At 39.4% G+C, this 19,219-nt stretch overlaps 1 protein-coding gene across 2 annotated transcripts in view; it reads left to right on the plus strand.

Moving 5' to 3' along the window:
- Positions 1–19,219, plus strand: part of DMD (dystrophin) — a 1,939,942-nt gene that overhangs the window by 370,547 nt on the left and 1,550,176 nt on the right. For both annotated transcript variants that reach the window (XM_045855895.1, XM_045855896.1), the window contains exon 5: positions 15,149–15,241. In XM_045855895.1, the coding sequence (XP_045711851.1) occupies positions 15,149–15,241 (93 nt within the window). The remainder of the gene's footprint in view (positions 1–15,148; positions 15,242–19,219) is intronic.

The raw sequence follows: 19,219 nt of genomic DNA on the forward strand, positions 1-19,219 counted from the left end.
TTTAGAATATTGTATAAGAAATCAAGAGCACAGAGCCACATTTGTAGGAAAAACCATTCCATGAGAAAACCCACGAGAAATGGCCCAGGTTTGCCCTAGAGGTTCAATTTGTCTTTGCTTTTATCTTCACTTTTAAAAAGGATAAATTAATTCCAGCTTTCAACCATACATGCTGCAAAAAGAAAAACGGCTTTAAGGAAAGTAGGAATTAAAAGATAAATGAAGAAATAAATGAGTTAGAATGAAGAACCACTAGATACATTTAAGGGCTAGTTATTTGTAATGAAATAATAAAATAGACTAATCTCATAAATTTAATCAAAAAAATAAGAGAAAGGCAAATATGCACAATTTAAACACAGAAAGAAAATATTAAACCTAAGTACAAGAGATATAGAAACCAAAAATGTAATCTACACTGAACTATATGTTGATTATAAAAAAATCAGTTCAATTGGATTATATTCTATTTTCAACAAGTTACAAGAATTAACACAACAGAATGCAGAGTACCTTCATCAGCAACCAAGACAATTTAAGAATTCATAAAACATAACAAAACAAACCTTCCACAAGGGCTTCTGAGCCCATTCAAACTTTCAAACAATGCATCATTGCTAATAGAAAATCACAAGGAGCCTCCCAAGTCTATAAATCTACCCACAAGCCAAATTTTTAAAATGACCACTCCCTGCTGTTAAAGGGTCTTAGAGCTTCCTTTTGAGAGTACACTTTGTGGTAGTCTGAAAATCTTCTTAGATCAAGTTCATTTTCACTTCTTCCTTCCATGGGTCTCCTCTACCTTGGCCTACACCTCTGGAACCCATTCCCTGGCTCTCCACTAGCAACCTAGTTTGACCCTGGGTCTCAGCTTCCTTTTTGGCTCTGTCCTGACTTCTGATTTGTGGTCCTCACTCAAAGGCCGCTGATGGCTTAGCTCTGTAGAGCTGACACCACGTTTCTGTTCTGATTTGCATTCTCCGTGGTGGCTGTTTTAGCATGAACTTATCCCTGCTATCAATAATTTAGTTTTGAAAACAGCTTATCGAGGAGAAAGTACTTTTAAGTGCAGCGATACCTTTATTACAATATTTGCTGAGAGCAAAGCTCATTTGTGGTAAAGTTGGCCATGGTTTCCAAAAGAAAACAAACAAAAAAAAGTACAAAATTCGGTGACACAGGGCTTAGATGACTCTACCGAGTGGTTATACTTCTCCACACACTAGGTCAGGATAAATTGTATTGTTGGGGAGGGGGAGAATGCTCCCCACCCCTCCCCTAAAACATGCTTCTTTAGTTCTTATGGCTGGACTAATAATAAAATAATAACATGGACAGAAGACAGGACATAAAAAAAAAATTAGTACATGTGCAGGGAAGAATCATAATATGCTGCTCCAATCCTAAAATGAGGCTCAAAGAGATGATTGAACCAGGCCCCTTCCACCTTTTTATGCTTTTTAGACAAAAACGAAACAACACAAAACAGAAACCAATAAATATGCAAGAAGTTGGCAGGACAGAGCAAAATCAGCGCTCATTATAAAGGAATCGAAGCCAGGTTTGAGTGTTCATTAGTGAGGAATCTAAACAAAGTCTGAGCTTGAGTAGTGAGTTACAAGCCTTGTTGATACAAGCTTCCCACTCTGGAATCTTTCATCTACTGTTATCAGGTGGCTGCTGGGCACTCAGAAGCTGGGAGGGCATCTTTCACATGGGAGATTTATCTCCTGCTTTTAGGGGGACAGAGAGGTCAGGGTTTTTATTCGCGCATGGGCAGTTTCTTAAGGAACTTGAATGATTCAAAATAGTCAACACCATTGTGGGATATCTTAAGGTGGCCTGCCCTGGGCCCCAACAGTATCCACAGCTTCCATTTATTTGTGACTGGTTGAAGTTTGTAGAGCAAATTGCAGAGAATATGGAAACATCACTCATACTGCCATTCTTTCTCTCCTTATCCTTCCCCACTCTTGTCTGTGAGTAGTCCCCTGCACCAGGCATTCTGAATGCGCTTCTACCAGCCTTTAACCCCGTCTTCTCTCAAATGAAAAGAGATCTTTACTGGGTCATTTAAACTTGTTCATTGAAAGATTTTCCCCTTTCGATATAACCAAGTTCCAGTCGATGAGCTTCCTCTATCAGAGATTTGCATTTCTAATCATTTTTTAAATATTTTATTTATTTATTTTTACGGAGGGAAGGGAGGGGGAAAGAGAGAGAGAGAGAGAGAGAGAGAGAGAGAGAAACAGCGAGAGAGAAACATCAATGTGCAGTTGCTGGGGGTTATGGCCTGCAGCCCAGGAATGTACCCTGGCTGGGAATCGAACCTGGGACACTTTGGTTCCCAGCCCGCGCTCAATCCACTGAGCTACGGCAGCCAGGCTCATTTCTAATCATTTTACGTATAGTTAGATAATGACTGAGGTTTTTCACTAGTAAAGGAACTTAGCCATTAGAAATCTGGTAGCGGGGGTTGATCTGTCTGTGGTGTGTTAAGCTGCCCTCCATATGCCTTATATCGCCACCTTCTATTCATTGGTTGATCCCAGTTTGTTTCCTCTTTTTGCATCCCAAGATTTCCACGTTTATACTTTATGAGTCTCAACACCTTTTTAAAACTAAATTTATTGGAGTGAGATTGGTTAATAATAACATTATATAAGTTTCTGGTGTACATATTTCACACTCTATTGTGTCTCCATCGCCTGAACTCATTCCCTTTTTGAAGTCACGGAACGCATTCTACCATTACTTTAAAGATTCTTGCCCTGGCTAGCGTAGCTCAGTGGATTGAGCGCGGGCTGTGAACCAAAGTGTCGCAGGTTCGATTCCCAGCCAGGATACATGCCTGGGTTGCAGGCCATAACCCCCAGCAACCGCACATTGATGTTTCTCTCTCTCTCTCTCTATCTCCCTCCCTTCCCTCTCTAAAAATAAAATAAATAAAATCTTTTTTTAAAAAGAAAGATTCTTACCAAAAATGTAGTGTGGGAAAAAGGACTTGTGGATGTGGACAACTGTGTAGTGATTGCTGGGGGGATGGGAGTATAAGGGAATTAAATGGGAATGGGAATATATATAATATGAACATACAAATATATAAATATGTATCAATTATATATATCAATTATAAATATATATAGAATAAAGATCATATCATAAAAAAGAAAAAATGTAGTGTTGACATCCATTGTGGGCACATACCAGGACTTTACTGATTTGCCATGATTTATTGTGAGGTGAGACAGTCGTAGATCTCTTAGTTATGTTCACTACAACACTCTCATCAATTGTCTATGACAAAGTGGCGACTTTTTTGAGCAAGTAATTTCAATGTATAACGTGAGATCTCACCAAGCAAATGAGGTCATTGTTATACATTATTAACGTACAAAGCCAAAGTGAGTATTGAAAAAGCCTAGGGTGAAAATTCAAATGTCAGCTACATATAAATATTTACTTAATCTCATCACTGAAAATTGTCACTGAATTATATTGAATGGTTGTCAAATGTCACTGATCTGAAAAATGATATAGTGTTCACTCTTCCCGACATATAGTCTCAGATGAAGAGGATTCTACAGTGTTCTTTAAAACTAGTATTTTATGTGTCCTTTAAATATTCAGAAACTGAAATAGCTAGGTAATAATATATTTTAGAGTATGTCGTCGCTTAATATGTTTGACTGAATATAACCCACTCCTATTTATGACTCATAAAATCCAGCGTTTGAATGTAAGTTCCAAATTTTTCAGTTAATTTATGTTAGATAAGTATTATTTCTTATTCTAAATTTGCAGGCCACAAAATAGGCCTGTAATGTCTGCACCTCATACATCTTAATTCCAAGGATGCAAAAGAAGTACATCCTTTTAACCATCACTCACTAACTGCGGGATATTTGTCCAATGATGCCGTGGCTTTGGTTCTACCCTGTTACTTGTATAATGTACTAATAGAAATGGTTGCACTTATTTCAAAATATTCTTCTATGGAATATAAACATATACACAAGCATATCTTGTCATCTTTCCATTCACATCGCACATGATGTGAAGTTATTACTCCTAAAATGAAACTGGTTCTCACTTAAAATGATTTCATAGAGTGAATTGTTTCCCCCCTCCAGTACATACATCTTTTATATTATTCTACATTGTAACATTATTACCGAGGGCAGTATACATTTTCTCAAGTGATGCCCTCTGGTACATAATATTCCACCTAAGAAATTTTGCTTGTTTTGCTATAAGAGTTACTTTGCCAAAAGTTTAGTTCTACATTTTATGTTGAATAAGAGTACTTGCATTAAAACTTCTATGTTGATATATTTGCTTTAATTTTCTTTCACCCCTTCACTGTTTCTACCTTCATAACATGATGGATTTTTTAAATGAATTGCTTCAAATCTTTACTGTCTAAGAGGCAGTGTATACGCGAGTAAAAACACAGTTCCATGAGCAATAATTACCTTGTGATATATGATTATGGTCATCAACACATTCAAATGATAGAGAACTTTTAACTGATTCTACTAGTGTGAGCAATTACACGAAACTGTCCCTTTTTTCTTCTCTGTCCTTATCACGTAACATGTGCCGTATGGGGGATGGTCTAAATATTTATTGAATGACTAAATAGTCATGCTTAATCATTGAAGGTACGGTTACTAGCTTCATAATAAGTACCCAGAAGTAAGTCTTTTTTATGTATTCTAGGTCAAAATGTGCTTTTTACAGATATCCCCTAATGTAAATGTCTGCATTTGCATAAAATAAAGAGTCATCTGTGAACTATGGACATCTGAGAGGGAATGAAAGGAACCTGCCAGTGAAGAGCCCGTCCACAATAGCCAGGGCGGCCTCCACTTTAGTTGTATATATTGAACTATTCATCATTTAATAATGAAAGATTCAACACATGCATCTCTCAGTGGGAAAAATAGGTATGACTTATGCCCAGAAGCCTTAAAATTTTATATAAATCTTAAACACAGTTATAAAAGCACATGCTGCAGGGCAGTGAAACTACTTTGCTTTTCCTGCAGTGCTGATCTTTTCAATGCATTATATTTGGGAAGAGTATATAAATACGCGAGGAGTTTCTCTTCAATACAGAGAAGTCACTTTAGCTTGACTACAGGATGGCAGATGTTTTATAAAAAGTACTTAACATTTAACAGAAAATCCTATTTGTCTAGAATGTTGCAAGGAAATTCTCAGGTATAAATCATTTATGAGAGAAGAGTGTGTGGGTATGGAAGTACCAAATAAATAGAGGGTAGAAGTCTGTGCATGGGCTGTATAAGTACCAGGAGGGATCTTTATATAGTAAATTCCAATACATGGTCTTTCCCTGTTAATTATTGCTTAAGATTCCACTTAAGGAAATCTACCCAAACTTTTAAGGATGCTTCCTTTCATAATCTTGGCATTCTAGGTGAACTTATTTTATGAGATTTAATTTGCAGCATTTTTCATTTCATTATAGTCACCAAGTCTGATGGGTAAAACTCTGGCTTGTTATTATCCCTATGCCTTCCACATTTTGCTTAAAAAAATGCTCAGATTATATTCTGCAGGAACAAAAGGATATATTAAGGAACAAAAGTGACTCCTTTGCAGGATAAATCTTGAAATCTGAAGTGATCCTGAAGAATCACATCCTTTGAAACAAATGTGAGGGACCTTCTAGTCTTAACCTAACGTTACTTGGCTGAATGATACAGGATGTGTTTTCATGAGTGCCTGTAGCTGCGGAATGTCCTCCTCAGTGGTTGTCTAAAAAGCAAGAGGTGGTAAATACCAAGTATTGGAAAGATGATGCTTCCCCATTGAATGAGATATAACTTTCTACAACATCCAAGATGGCTGTAGCGTATGTAGAGTTACACTCACCTCCACCCAGGACCAAACTAGAATTACAACTAAAACACAACCCAATCAACCCAAATAACCGAACTGAAGGCTAGCTGAACAGAAGTCTTAGAGCCACGGGTTTACAGAAGAAGCTTCATTGAGACTGGTAGGAAGGGCGGAGACGTGAAAAGGCCTGGCCTTGCTCCCACGGGTGGCGGCCGAGATACTGGAGGGATAACTCAGCTGCAGGAGGGTCCCCCTGAGAAGCATGGGGTTTCAACCCCAAGCCAAGATCCCCAGCCCAGAGCATCAGAGCTGGGAAAAGGAGCCCACATAACATCTGGCTGTGAAAGTCAGCAGGGATTCTGTCCACCAGGGAGGGACAGGAGTCTTCTAGAGACCCAGACACCCTCTTAAAGGGACAACACGCAAAATCACATTTGTAGCCACTCTCAGTGGGCTCCAGCAGAGGGAGGACAGAGAGGACTAGAATCATATGAGGAAAGACTGCAGTTTGTGGCTCTGGGAAGAGAGCTGAAGGGACAGCCACCAGGATCTCTGTGCTGAGTCCCGCTCCCACCCCACAGACGCCATCTTCCTTGGATGATGCAGTGCCCTCTGTGTGGCATCAGCCTGGGGGGAAGCAATAGCCCCATCCTCTGGACTCCCTATAGCCCTACCCTGTGGAGCTTGCCCCCTGCTGAAGAATCAGCTGTCTGGGCCTGGCTGTGGAGGTCTGGGCAGACTCAGGGGTGTCAGTGATTGAGATGTGTGGCTTAAGGGCGGGGGGACCATTCCTCCCTCTTTCCCGTGATCCTGAATGGCACCACCCCCTCATGGGAGATCTGCTAGCCAGACTTTCTGGGCTCCTGGCTGTGCCACCCTCTCAGCACCTGGTGGCTCTACCCTGCTGAGGTCCGGGCAGAATCTGGAACAGAATGAGTTGTGTGACTCTAGGACAGGGACCATTTTCTCCTCACACGCCAATTGGTGCAGAGCCCTTTCCTTCACACGGCCAAATTTTGGTCTTTTTGGGCCCGATAAACTCTGCTGGCCTCACCCTGATGACTCCCTGAGACCTCACCCCACCACAAAGGTGTATGAGTACCCATTCAGTGGCAGCTAGACTTGGTGAACCCTGGGACATTTGCTGCATGGCCTCAGACCCAGCACTGGCCCTGAGTTTGAACCTGTATCAATCTGGTGAACACCACTCACCGCTACCTGGTGACTCCCTGAGAAGCTACCTCATGCAACTGAGGTAGCGCCACAAGCTCTTTCAGTGACTGAGCCTGACAGGCGGAAGCAAGTGGAGGCAGATCTTGGGGTGTCTTGGGACCTTTGCTGATCTGCCCCTGGGCCTGGTGCTGGTAAAATTTGGCCTTGGCAAGAGGCTTAGTCCTTCCCACACACACCCAGGCCCAGCAGAGACAGCCACAAACTGTGGGTCACTTTGTAGCTCCAAACAGGTTGTCCAGGGCCAGCCACAGGCAATGTCTGATATTTACCTGCACCCGTGTCCTTCCCAAGAGGCTCCAGAACAATACACCCAGTAGACAGCTTCAGAGAACATCAGACCATGATCCAATTAGCTTCACAAGTGGCATAGCCACAGGGAGATATTGGCAGACACCTGACAATGGCTGGGGCTTGGTGAAAAAGGTAAAGGGATTAAGTAAAAAACAAAACAAAAAAATACCTCATAGGCACAGGCAAATATAAGATGATTACCAGACAGAAAGGGGGTGGGGGAAGTAGAAATGGGGGAGGGGGGATAAATGGTGATGGAAGGAGACTTGGCTTGGGGTGGTGAACACACCATACAATATAGAGATGATGGGCTATAGAATTGTACAGCTGAAACCTATATAATTTTATTAACCAATGTTGCCCCAATAAAAAAAAACAACTACAAATGCTTAAATTCTCTACAAGGCAAAACTAGAACAGTTTATCCAGTTCCCTGCCACCACCCAAAATTTAAAAAGCATGAAACAATTTGCCAGAGCTTTATTCCTCCTAAACTTTGTCGGAGACATCAGAAGAATATCACTTCCTTGCTTTGATCTTTTTCCTTCTCCCTTCTTTAGCTCTGTTCTGCCTTAAGAACTTCCATTTTCATTATTTGACTGGTTGCTGAAATTATTTTTGTCAAATATTCCTCACTTTTTAAAAATATTTTATTTATTTGTTTTTAGAGAGAGGAAAAGGGAGGGAGAAAGAGAGGGAGAGAAACATCAATGTGTGGTTGCCTCTCACAGGCCCCCTACTGGGGACACAGCTTGCAGCCCAGGCATGTGCTCTGACTGGGAATCGAACCAACAACTCTTTGGTTCGCAGGCTGGTACTCAATCCACTGAGCCGCAGGAGCCAGAGCGTCATTCTAAAGTTAGTGTGTACTGTCTATGGTCAATGAACTCATTCTTCTTTTCCCTCTATAAAGCTAATTAAAAATAATATAACTTGTCCAGGTTAGTGATCTCCTTTCACTAAACCATCACAGTCCAGTTGTGCTTTAAATCTTATGGTTTTCTTAAGTATTCTGGATTCTTAAATATATAAAAATAATATGTATAAATTCTTTTATTATAACCAGAATGAGATATCTAAATTTAGCTTGTAGAAAATACTATTGACAATGCTAGACTGCATCTACGGCCTGAAGGAACTGGGGGTAAAAACAATACCTGGGGTGTACAGCACAGTGGTTACAAAATCATGTGCTTTCACACAGTGCCCCTCTCCCCCTGGTATTTCTAGTACCCACCGGACACCATACATAGTTACTCCAGTATTATTGACCGTATTCCCTAAGCTGTAATCTACATCCCCATGACTATTTTGTAACTACCAAATTATACTTCTCAGTACCTTTACATTTTTCACCCAGCCCCCCAACCCTTCTCCCCCCTGGCAACAGTCACCCTGTTCTCTGTATCTGAGTGCGTTTTTATTGAATGTGAACTACAATTTAAAAATAAAAAGTAAAAATAAATTAAACAAGGAAAAAAGCTGGAACGATAAGTATAGCTCTCCCATGGGGAACTAGAAGGTTTTCTTGCGTGTTAGAAAGGCTCTGTCTAGACTGGAACGCTTGTTACGTCAGCAGGAACATTTGCCAAAGCCTACATAATGTATACTTACAGTTGTCTTCTCCAGAGACTGGAAGTATATGTTCATTGTATCTCAATAAAAATCAAATTAGTTCTCTGCAAAACAATACAAAACAAAACCTGGGATAAAGCAAACATTGTTCTCTAGAATAAGCAATGGAAGAGAATGAATCGCTCTTCACAGTTGAGTCGTCGTTAGCAAGCCCATTTAGGAGGCGGAGCACCAGGAAGGAACAGTGCTCTCTGAAATACTTATATATTAATCATAACTTACCAAAGACACATTTTTGTGCAAAATCAGATATTTTAGTCTAAATACTAGTGTGGAAACAGAACTCTGTTCCATTTGTGTCCTCACCCCTCTGAAATCGACAAAAATAGACTATTCCAAGAAGCAGTTCATTAGGTTACCTAGGTGCATTTTTGCATCCTGCTCCTCCTGACTCAAGGGACAATTCCCTCTGTTGACTTTGAAATATTCTGCTGGAGCCGCAATACATTTCCATTATGTCAAAGCAAATGGGGAGAATGTTCTATCCTCAAAAATTACGAAGAAAGCCTCTCCCACAGATAATCATACAAAACTCAGAGCCAGAATCTAACATTCCTTCCTGGGTGAAGTCTCAGGCCTGTTTGCAGGAGCGCCTAAAAGCAATCTTCATGCGTAGGTAAACTTGTTTCTACAAAAATAAAATGCGGCTATTTGATTTTCGCATACAATATCTATTTTCACACCTATTCATTTGTTGTCAGAGGCTTTTGTTCTGCAAAACAGGAAAACAACTTGGCTTGTCCTTAATGATCTCAGGATTGAGGTTCCTGCTCTAGTGCTTGTCACGAGACATACACACACCCAGGCTCTCTCTCACACTGCACCCGTTTGTTAACATATATATCAGAGAAATGTCTTTTGTTTTGCTTACTAGACAGACGTAATTATTCACTTGTTTTCTCTTTTCATAGTTACTTAGAAATCAGAATGAGAAACCTTGAAATATGTAATTTCAGAGCATGTTTTAGAAACAATATGTAAGAAAGAGAAGCCACTGTGTGCATCATGGTGATGATTATTTCAGAGTGGCTAGTGATAATATTTTTAAAGATTTTATTTATTTACTTTTAAACAGAGGAGAAGGGAGGGAGAAAGAGAGGGAGAGAAACATCCAAGTGTGGTTGCCTCTCATGCGCCCCCTACTGGGGACCTGGCCCGCAACCCAGGCACGTGCCCTGACTGGGAATCGAACTGGTGACCCTTTGGTTCACAGGCTGGCGCTCAAACCACTGAGTCATACCAGCCAGGGCAGAGTAGCTAGTGATAATTAAAAAAAAAAAAAAACCTATATTACTCATAGCTCTATGGTAAGAAATATAGCATTATAACACTAAGTAAGCTTATGAGAATTTACAGTTGAAATGGGCTGGACTGTCCATAAGAAGCATTCAGTAGTAATACAGAGGCCATGAACAGTTCCTTTCAGGCATGATAAAATAACCCCCTTCTTGAGTCTTAGCGATAATTAGTTATTATTTTTCTCATAGTCCTTGTTAGTTGGAAGAAAAGATGTACAGCAAGAGACAAGAGATAACCAAAACAAATAATATTGCTTGTCTGCATGGTGGTGTACAATAGCTGTTAATTTAGAGAGAGGTTAAAATACTTCATGAAGAGTTCTCTAGATTTAATTAAGGGATTGTCCCTCAGGCCTGTCTCTACCTGCTTTTACATCTTGTAGAAGCTTTGTGTATCTGTGAGATTCTGTTGCCTTCTTGTAAAATGCCATAAAATGGGAACTATTTCATACTTTTATTGTGATAAGGATGTGGGTAGACTGAACACTGTATTCCAAGAGAACTTTATAGCTTTGATTTTCTTAAAGATAGAAATAAAAGAATTAAGTCTATATCTTAAGAGGTTGTTAAAAAACAATAATGAACAGTGTATTCAAAATTTTAAAAAGTAAAAAAAAATAGGTTGAATGCATACAACAAAAGCTGGCTCTTTGAATGGATAACAAAATAGATAAATCTCTTTTAATTATAACAAAAGAAACATGAGGAGAATGGAAACCACAGAAGGCTAATAATGAGACAGGCTGTGTAACCACAGATACAGACGAAACTAAGAAAATAGTACGGGCAATTCTATAAAATTTATTTTGAAAAATCCTGGGCCTGCATAATTTCCTACTGCAATGCAAATTACTAAAACTGATAACAGAATAGCAGAAAATTAAAGCAGACTCACTACTTTAGAAAACATTGGTCAGTTGTTAGAGACGTACCATTGAAAAATATACCAGGATTCTTCAGGTATGAATTTAACCTAATCCTTAAAGAATAAATAATTCCTATGTTTTAAGCTATTTGAGATCATATAAAAAGATACAACTTTAGTGTCATTCCTTTTGTGATGTCAGAATAACCTTACCACCAGCAGTCAATAAACACCAAATGAAATATTTATTGTGTAAGACCATCTCACTTTTGAATACAAATGCAAAGATTCTATTTTGTTGAACTAGTGAACTAATATTGATTATAGCCATATGTTGCATGTGCTAAGTACTCAGCAAATGTTAGCTGTTGGTTGCAAAGAGCTCTTAAAATTAAGAAGGAAAAGTAAACTACCCTATAGGTAATGAGCAAAGCGTATTAACAGACAATTCACAGATGAAATTATAATGATCAATCATACAAAACATACTCCAAAATGTACTAGACATCATGGAAATACATTAAATTAACAATGTAGTATCTTTTTACCCATCATACAGGCAAAATGTAAAAGCAGAACCACCTATTAGTGGTAAGGGAATAGCCTACCCTTATACAGTTATGGCTAAAATATTAAACGCTAAATCATTTTTATGATTAAAAAATAAAATCTAGCTCTTGCTGGTGTGGCTCAGTGGACTGAGTGCCAGCCTGTGAGCCAAAGAGTTGTTGGTTCGATTCCCAGTCACGGCACATGCCTGGATTGAGGGCCAGGTTCCTCATGGGGGGTGCGCGAGGGGCAACCACACATTGATGTTTCTCTCCTTTCCTTTCTCCCTCCCTTCCCCTCTTTCTAAAAATGAATAAATAAAATCTTTAAAAATATATTAAATGCTAAATATATATGCTAAACATATTATGTTTATTAAAATATATTTAAATGCTAAATCTTTAATATGAAAAATAAATATTCCCTTTGGTCTAGTGGACACACCCCTGGGAATAGCTCTTATGACAATGGAAGCATCAGTATCTGAGGATGGGCAATGCATGATGTCCATCCCAGCATTGAATAAAGGGGCAAATCAAAAGAGACAAAACAAATGTCACAACCCCAGAAACAAAGTGAATGTCTACTCCCAGGGCAGTGGCTACATGCTCTTTAGTACACCCAAACTATTAAATATTATGCAGCCATTAAAGTGAATGAATAACAGGGATTACTGTTTAGTAAAAGCAATGTTCAATGGAATCTGAATGATGTGCCATCTGAGGGTATAGTATAAAACCCCTTAGATGTGTATGTATGTGATATCACACACGCACACATGCCGTGCTCACTGAAAAACAGGAGAGGTACATGCATGAGATCTCACTCAATCACTTGTGTAAAATAGTATATCTGTGTGGCCATATCTATAAAGAAATAAAATATTTCTAAAAGAATACAAATGAGAGTATACATACCCATAAATACATATACACAGACATAGAAAACAGCACAAATATTAGCATATAGTTCACATTAAAAAATGATGATAGTTGCATTTCTTCTCTGTAAATTCCATGTGATACTATGCCCACATCTAATCTATTGAATAGCCCAGTAATATCCTATACTATAAATTTGTGTGGAATTCAACTGTGGAGTTATATCTTGATCTTTTATCCTTATTCAAATGATTGTACATTTTCTCTATATCACTTACTTGGTTTAAGCCAACTGACCAATAAGTGTTACATAGTTGGAATACAAAAATAAATTTAAGGATTTAATTATCCATGTAACCTGCAAATAAGTTCATGTGGGGAGTAATTGGGGGTGATTTGACAATTAGACTGAAGTTTGGTAGCCTTTTTTTGTTTGTTTTCACCTGGATTTCTAACATAGCTTCATACTTTCAAGTTATAATTAATAGCATTTAGAAAATTAAGATGAACGATAAGGAATATGTTTTAGCATTGAGTGACAGAATGGCGAACCCATCTCACTGAAGGAAAAAACAATTGGGCAGGATAAATCAGAGTGAAATGCAGTCGAGTAAGGGTTTAGAGCCTGAAAGAATGAAAGCTCTAACCAAAATGAGTCTCAGCTATTTAGTGAAGATACCTGGGGAGGGCGGGGCTGGGGGGAGTGAGTGGAGAAGTGTCTCAGCTCACTGCTGGCAGGATCCTGAGGGACAGAATCACAGGATCCTGGAGGCAGCCAAAAGAAAATTCAAGCAAAGGGATCAGTGAACCAAGGATAGTAAACCCGATAAGTTTTGAGAAACCCAAAAGGAGAGAGAAACCCAAGTAAGTCGTCAACCCTCAACCTTGTTCTGACGGTTTCATTTCCGTTGTATATAGCACTTAATCTGAGGTTGCCTATTTGCTTTATTGTGATATATTCTCCTTTTAAAGTATCCCTGGATGCTTAGGTTTTAGTCAACCTTTTCATTTGGAGATCATTGTAAATTCATATGCAGTTGTAAGCAATAATTCAGAGAGATCCTGTGTACCCTTATCCCAGCTTTACCCCCATGAAACTCTAGTATATTACCATGGACATCGACATCGATACAATCCATCAGTAGCCTTCATATTTTCCCAGTGCTGCTTGACCTTGTGTGTGGATGCACATATGTTTTTAGTTCTATACAACATTTTCACATATGTACATTTGTGTTTCATCCACAAATGTACACAGCAGATCCATCACCGCTAGGATCCCTCCTGCCCGCCTGCGGCCCTATAAACATACCCATCTACCCGACCCACCTCACTCCACTCCCTAACGTCTGGCAACTGCTGCTCTGTTCTCCAGTTCCCTAATTTTATTATTTCAAAACGGTTATATATATAGAATCATACTGTATGTAACCCTTTGAGACTGTCTTTGTTTTTACAGTCAGCGTAATTTCCATGAGACTCGCCCAAGTTGCTATGTGTATGAACAGTCCCTTCCTTTTTGTTACAAAGTACTATTGCATGGTGTGGCTATGCCACAGTTTGTTTAACCATTCATTCACCCTTGAAGGGCGTCAGGGTTGCTCCCAGTTTTGGCTGTTACAAATAAAGCTGCTATGGACACTTCCGTATAGGGTTTTGCATGAACATCCGTTTTCATTGCTTTGTGGCAAATGCCCGAGAGTGCAATTGTTGGATTGTATGATAAGCACGTGCTCCATTTTGTAAGAAATTGCCACATGGTTTCTAGAGTAGCTGTACTATTGATGTTTCTGCCAGCAATGCATGAGTGATCCTGTTTCTCCATATCCTCATCGTTTGATGTTCTCACGATTTTTCAGTTCTAGCCATTATGATAAGCGTGTAACGCTAGCTCGTTGTGGTTGTAATTTTCACTTTGCCAATGGCTACTAAAAATGTGAAGAGCATGGGTAGGAGGTAGGGTTTGCCTTGCAAAACAAAGCCCTTCCAGGTTTTGATTCCCAACCCCAGTCCTGAATGGAAGAAACGGAACTGGCCATTAGCTCCATTATTTATTAGCATTCTAATATGTGTTTCGAATGCAAGGGCATTTTAGTCAAATATAGTCACCCATAATTATAATAGCATTCCTCTCAGCAAGATAAAAGGACTGATGAAATTTCTTTTTTTTTTACTTCAATTATATATTAGGAAGCACATCTCAATTTTAGGCATTTTTTATGTGTTATCATTGTTATGTATTTTATTTTGAGATACTCTGATTAGCCTCTTTAATCTGCAGTAATATATTGATAGACTAATAAAAGCACATTCATTTCCTTTCTCTTTGCAAATGTGTTTGGGGCACTAGCTTATTACAGAAAGTGCATTTCCGAATGCATTTTGTTTCATTTTTGGATTATTTTTAAAAAGCAGTAATGCTGCTTAGGCTCTGAAAATAGCTAATGCAATTATCTTCATATTTTGCTTTCTTTCCAAGTAGACATTTTTCGTCCTTTCTTCAAATGTTTTCCCTTTATCTTTAACAGGTTGATTTAGTGAACATCGGAAGCAGTGACATAGTAGATGGAAATCACAAACTGACTCTTGGTTTGATTTGGAATATAATCCTCCACTGGCAGGTAAGAATCCTGATGAATATTTCCTTTTTGGGTAACATGTTGCTGATTCTTGCTTTCTTTATTTTTTAAAAAAGATTTTATTTATTCATTCTTAGAGGGGAAGGGAGGGAGAAAGAGAAGGAGGGAAACATCAATGTGTGGTTGCCTCTCACATGCTCTCTACCAGGGACCTGGCCTGCAACCCAGGCTTGTGCCCTGATTGGGAATTGAACCAGTGACTCTTCGGTTTGCAGGCCAGTGCTCAGTCCACTGAGCCACACTAGCCAGAGCTGATTCTTGCTTTCATTTTTGCCCTTGACCTCAAAGCAAACATGTATAAGATATACAAATACAATACAAAGCCCATCTCCATAGTGCTACCTTTTTTTAAAAAGATTTTATTTATTTATTTTTACAGAGAGGGAAAGGGAGGAAGAAAGAGAGGGAGAGAAACATCAATGTGTGGTTGCCTGTTGCGCACCCCTACTGGGGATCTGGCCTCCAACACAGGCATGTGCCCTGACTGGGATTCAAACCAGCGACCCTTTGGTTCACAGGCCAGCACTCAATCCACTGAGCCAAACCAGCCAGGGCCATAGTGCTACCATTTAAATGAGCATAACTGAGGTCATTTGGGATGAGAAAGAGCAGAAGATTATAAAACAGGTTCTAGCATGTATGCAGGAATATTTTCCTAAGTTTTATTTCACTGGGGAGAGATGAGGCAAAAAAGGTGTTTCATCGACAGGGTAACAAAAGTAATTTTCAAATATTGTATGTGTCTTCTATTACTTATCTTTAACTGAACCTACATAGCTTTGTAAAATGAAAGGTATTTTTCCTCTTAACCACTACTGAATGAATGAGACTTTGTAAATCTTGTGTATTCCTAATATAAATTAATGCTAAGAAAAGATTAGTGGGATATGATTATCTGTATGAGTATAGGTGTCATATGTGCAAACAGACTATATAATCTGATTTGGAAGTTGCATTTTTTCCAATTGCATGCCTATGTTTATTGGACCTCTGCAAAACAGATAAAAGTTCATTTGGTTTAGTGGATAGAGTATACATATTTTTCAGACCATAAGATGCACCTAGGTTTTAGAGGAGGAAAATAGGGAAAAAATATTTGAAGCAAAAAATGTGGTCAAATATTTAATAACATCAATAGCGTAATACTTCACTAATGTAAATGTAAACAGAACTCAACAACAGCATTAACAACCATTATTCCTCCCAAATTTGGGGCAGGGGTGGGGAGGGGAATGTGCCTCTTATAGTCTGAAAAATATGGTACCTTTTTTCAGTCAGACTAACGTGAGCTTAAATTCTACCCTTCCATTTACCATGTTAGTGACATTGGGTATAATACCATCCTTGGTAGACCGTAACTCCCTCATAGTCAAAATAGAAAAAACAAAAATGAACACGTGCATTCCTTGTCAGGATTAAATGCGAGAGGATCTGTAAAGCACGCAGCACAGTGCACCATTTTCATTAGAGGTGCATCATATGAATAACTTTGATTGCTTCAAGTTTTCCACTCATATTTCAAGAACTTGGAGGATAATTGAGATGCCTGCTTTTCTTTGCCTAGCAGAGATTCCTCTTTCATAAAACAGCTTGTTTTGAGATATAATTTATGTATTATAAATATACCCTTTCTGAGTATCAAATTCAAAGTCTACCAGACTGGTTTAGTTCTGGTACCCAAAGGCTTCTCAAACTTTTGTTTTTAAATATTTTATATATTCCTTTTTAGAGAGAGGGGAGGGGGAAAGGGGAGAGAAATATCAATGTGCGGTTGTCTCTTGCATGCCCCCTACTGGGGACCTGGCCCACAACTCAGGCACATGCCCTGACTGGGAATTGAACTAGCAACCTTTTGATTCGCAGGCTGGCACTCAATTTACTGAGCCACACCAGCCAGGGCTGTTTCTTAAGCCTTTATGAAGATGGAACAGTCCCCTTGCCCTCCCTAGTCCATAGAAGACTTTAAGATATTTACAGAGTTGCGCAATCATCACAACAATCTGATTTTAGCACATTGCCACCAGCCTGAAAACAAATCTCATGTCCATTTACAGTCACTCCAACTCCCACCCCCCGGCCTCAGGCAACCATTAATGTATTTTCTGTCTCTGTATGTCTGCCTTTTTGGGCCTTTTGTATCAATGGAATCACATGACACATGTTCTCTTGAATATATCTGGCGTTTTCCCTTGAATATAATCTTTCAGTTCTTCCCTATTATAGCAGGTGTTGCTACTTTTTTTTTTTTTAGTAGGGTTGACTTTTAATTTGAATTGTAGATTGGTCCTGCAGAGTCAGACAGCATGTAGACCATATTGTTCTCCCAATGGATCCCCATCCCCATATCTTTCTATTCTAAACACTCTGAACAGGCTCCATCCTGTTTCGCAGTAGTATGGGAAGTGAGAGACAACAAACCACAGTGGCCGACAATAGACAAGAGCTCATACAAGCCTCAAATAAACCCAAGATTCAGGTCTGGGCCTTTCTCATATAGTGATGGTAGCAAATAGAACCAGCAAGGCAACATAGGGCTCCCCAACCAACTGGTTCTCTTCTGTTGCTCAGTGTTGCTCAGTGCATCTCAAACTACCTTGAGAAAAGAATAGCTCCCCTCCCATTTTGTATGGTATGTAAATCACAGCAAAACTGAAGTGTTACGGAAAAGCAATAAAAAGACATACACAACTGAAGGCTGTTTTTCTATATCGTGAAATTCAACAGACTTTTGTAAAATTGCTACCAGAAGTTTCTAAAGGACTATCAATTGTTTTATTTATCTTAAGGCCTGGTGAAAAATGGTTTGTGGAGGGAAACCAGCTTGTAAGAAAACACTTTGTGGCCGTAGGTGGTGTGGCTAAGTGGGTTGAGCACCAACCTGCGAACCAAAGGGTCGCCAGTTCGATTCCCAGTCAGGGCACATGCCTGGGTTGCAGGCCAGGTCCCCAGTTAGGGGTGCATGAGAGGCAACCGCACATTGTTTCTCTCCGTCTCTTTCTCCCTCCCTTCTTCTCTGTCTGTAAAAAAAAGAAAAGAAAACACTTTGTGCTGCACAGATGTTGGTTGTGACAAAGCCAGTGGGGGAATTTCGGCCTGAGCAGGACCCCCGAAAGAGATGTGAATTGTATTTATCATCAAAACTGTCTTTCATATGTTCCCACCTTTGCTTATCTCCTCCAAACCCTTTCCAACTCCATCCCAACTCACTGCAAGGCTGTTTGATATTTTCTTCATTTGCTTGTGAACCTGCTCATTTTTTATTATGAGCATGCGCAGGGGCTCTCGCACCCAGGAATACCGGAAGGAGTGACTTTGCCGTCTTTCCTGCTCTGAGACCTCTCTGTTGTTTTTCATTTCTGTCCTTGAGTCACTGTATCTTTGTGACTGCAAGGACCCAGCCTCTGCCTCCTTATCTTATCCCTCTCTTCTATCACACTGCCCTGCTCTCCTACAACTACTAAATATACTTTAAAAAATTCCTCCTGCTCAGGACTTCTTATCATAACCCAAAGACTCGCAAAAGATATCGTCTTTCACCAAGAGTACATATTTGCCTTCCTATTAAATAGTCAAAGAAGCCCTTGAATCTCAGCCAAGATTAAAGGACACTGTGGTCAACCTAATGGACTTTGCAGATTGATCAGATTAAGAATGGCATTAAAAGTTGAAAAGATGTGTATATCTTCGGTTCCGGTGCCTCATACTATGTTATTAATAGTGCTGTGGAGGACTTCTCTTTGAACTTGTGAAAACTCAGAAATGCCAGCCCTGTTTCCCCTGTCATTGTTTTTCCAGTTTCCACTTAAAGCTGTCAGCCTGGAAAACAATGCCTGTATTGAAGAGCAAGCAGCTTTGAACAAAAGTGTGAAGTAGATAACATGTGTTTGGCATCACTTTCTTCCTTCTTTTTAAGTGTAAACCGTCCTTTTAGGGTGTTCAGCTCGGTTCTGGTAACCAGCT

This window comes from Phyllostomus hastatus, unplaced genomic scaffold, assembly GCF_019186645.2.
Source record: "Phyllostomus hastatus isolate PE091 unplaced genomic scaffold, TTU_PhHast_1.1 phas_scaffold_12, whole genome shotgun sequence".
NCBI classification, from domain to species: domain Eukaryota; kingdom Metazoa; phylum Chordata; class Mammalia; order Chiroptera; family Phyllostomidae; genus Phyllostomus; species Phyllostomus hastatus.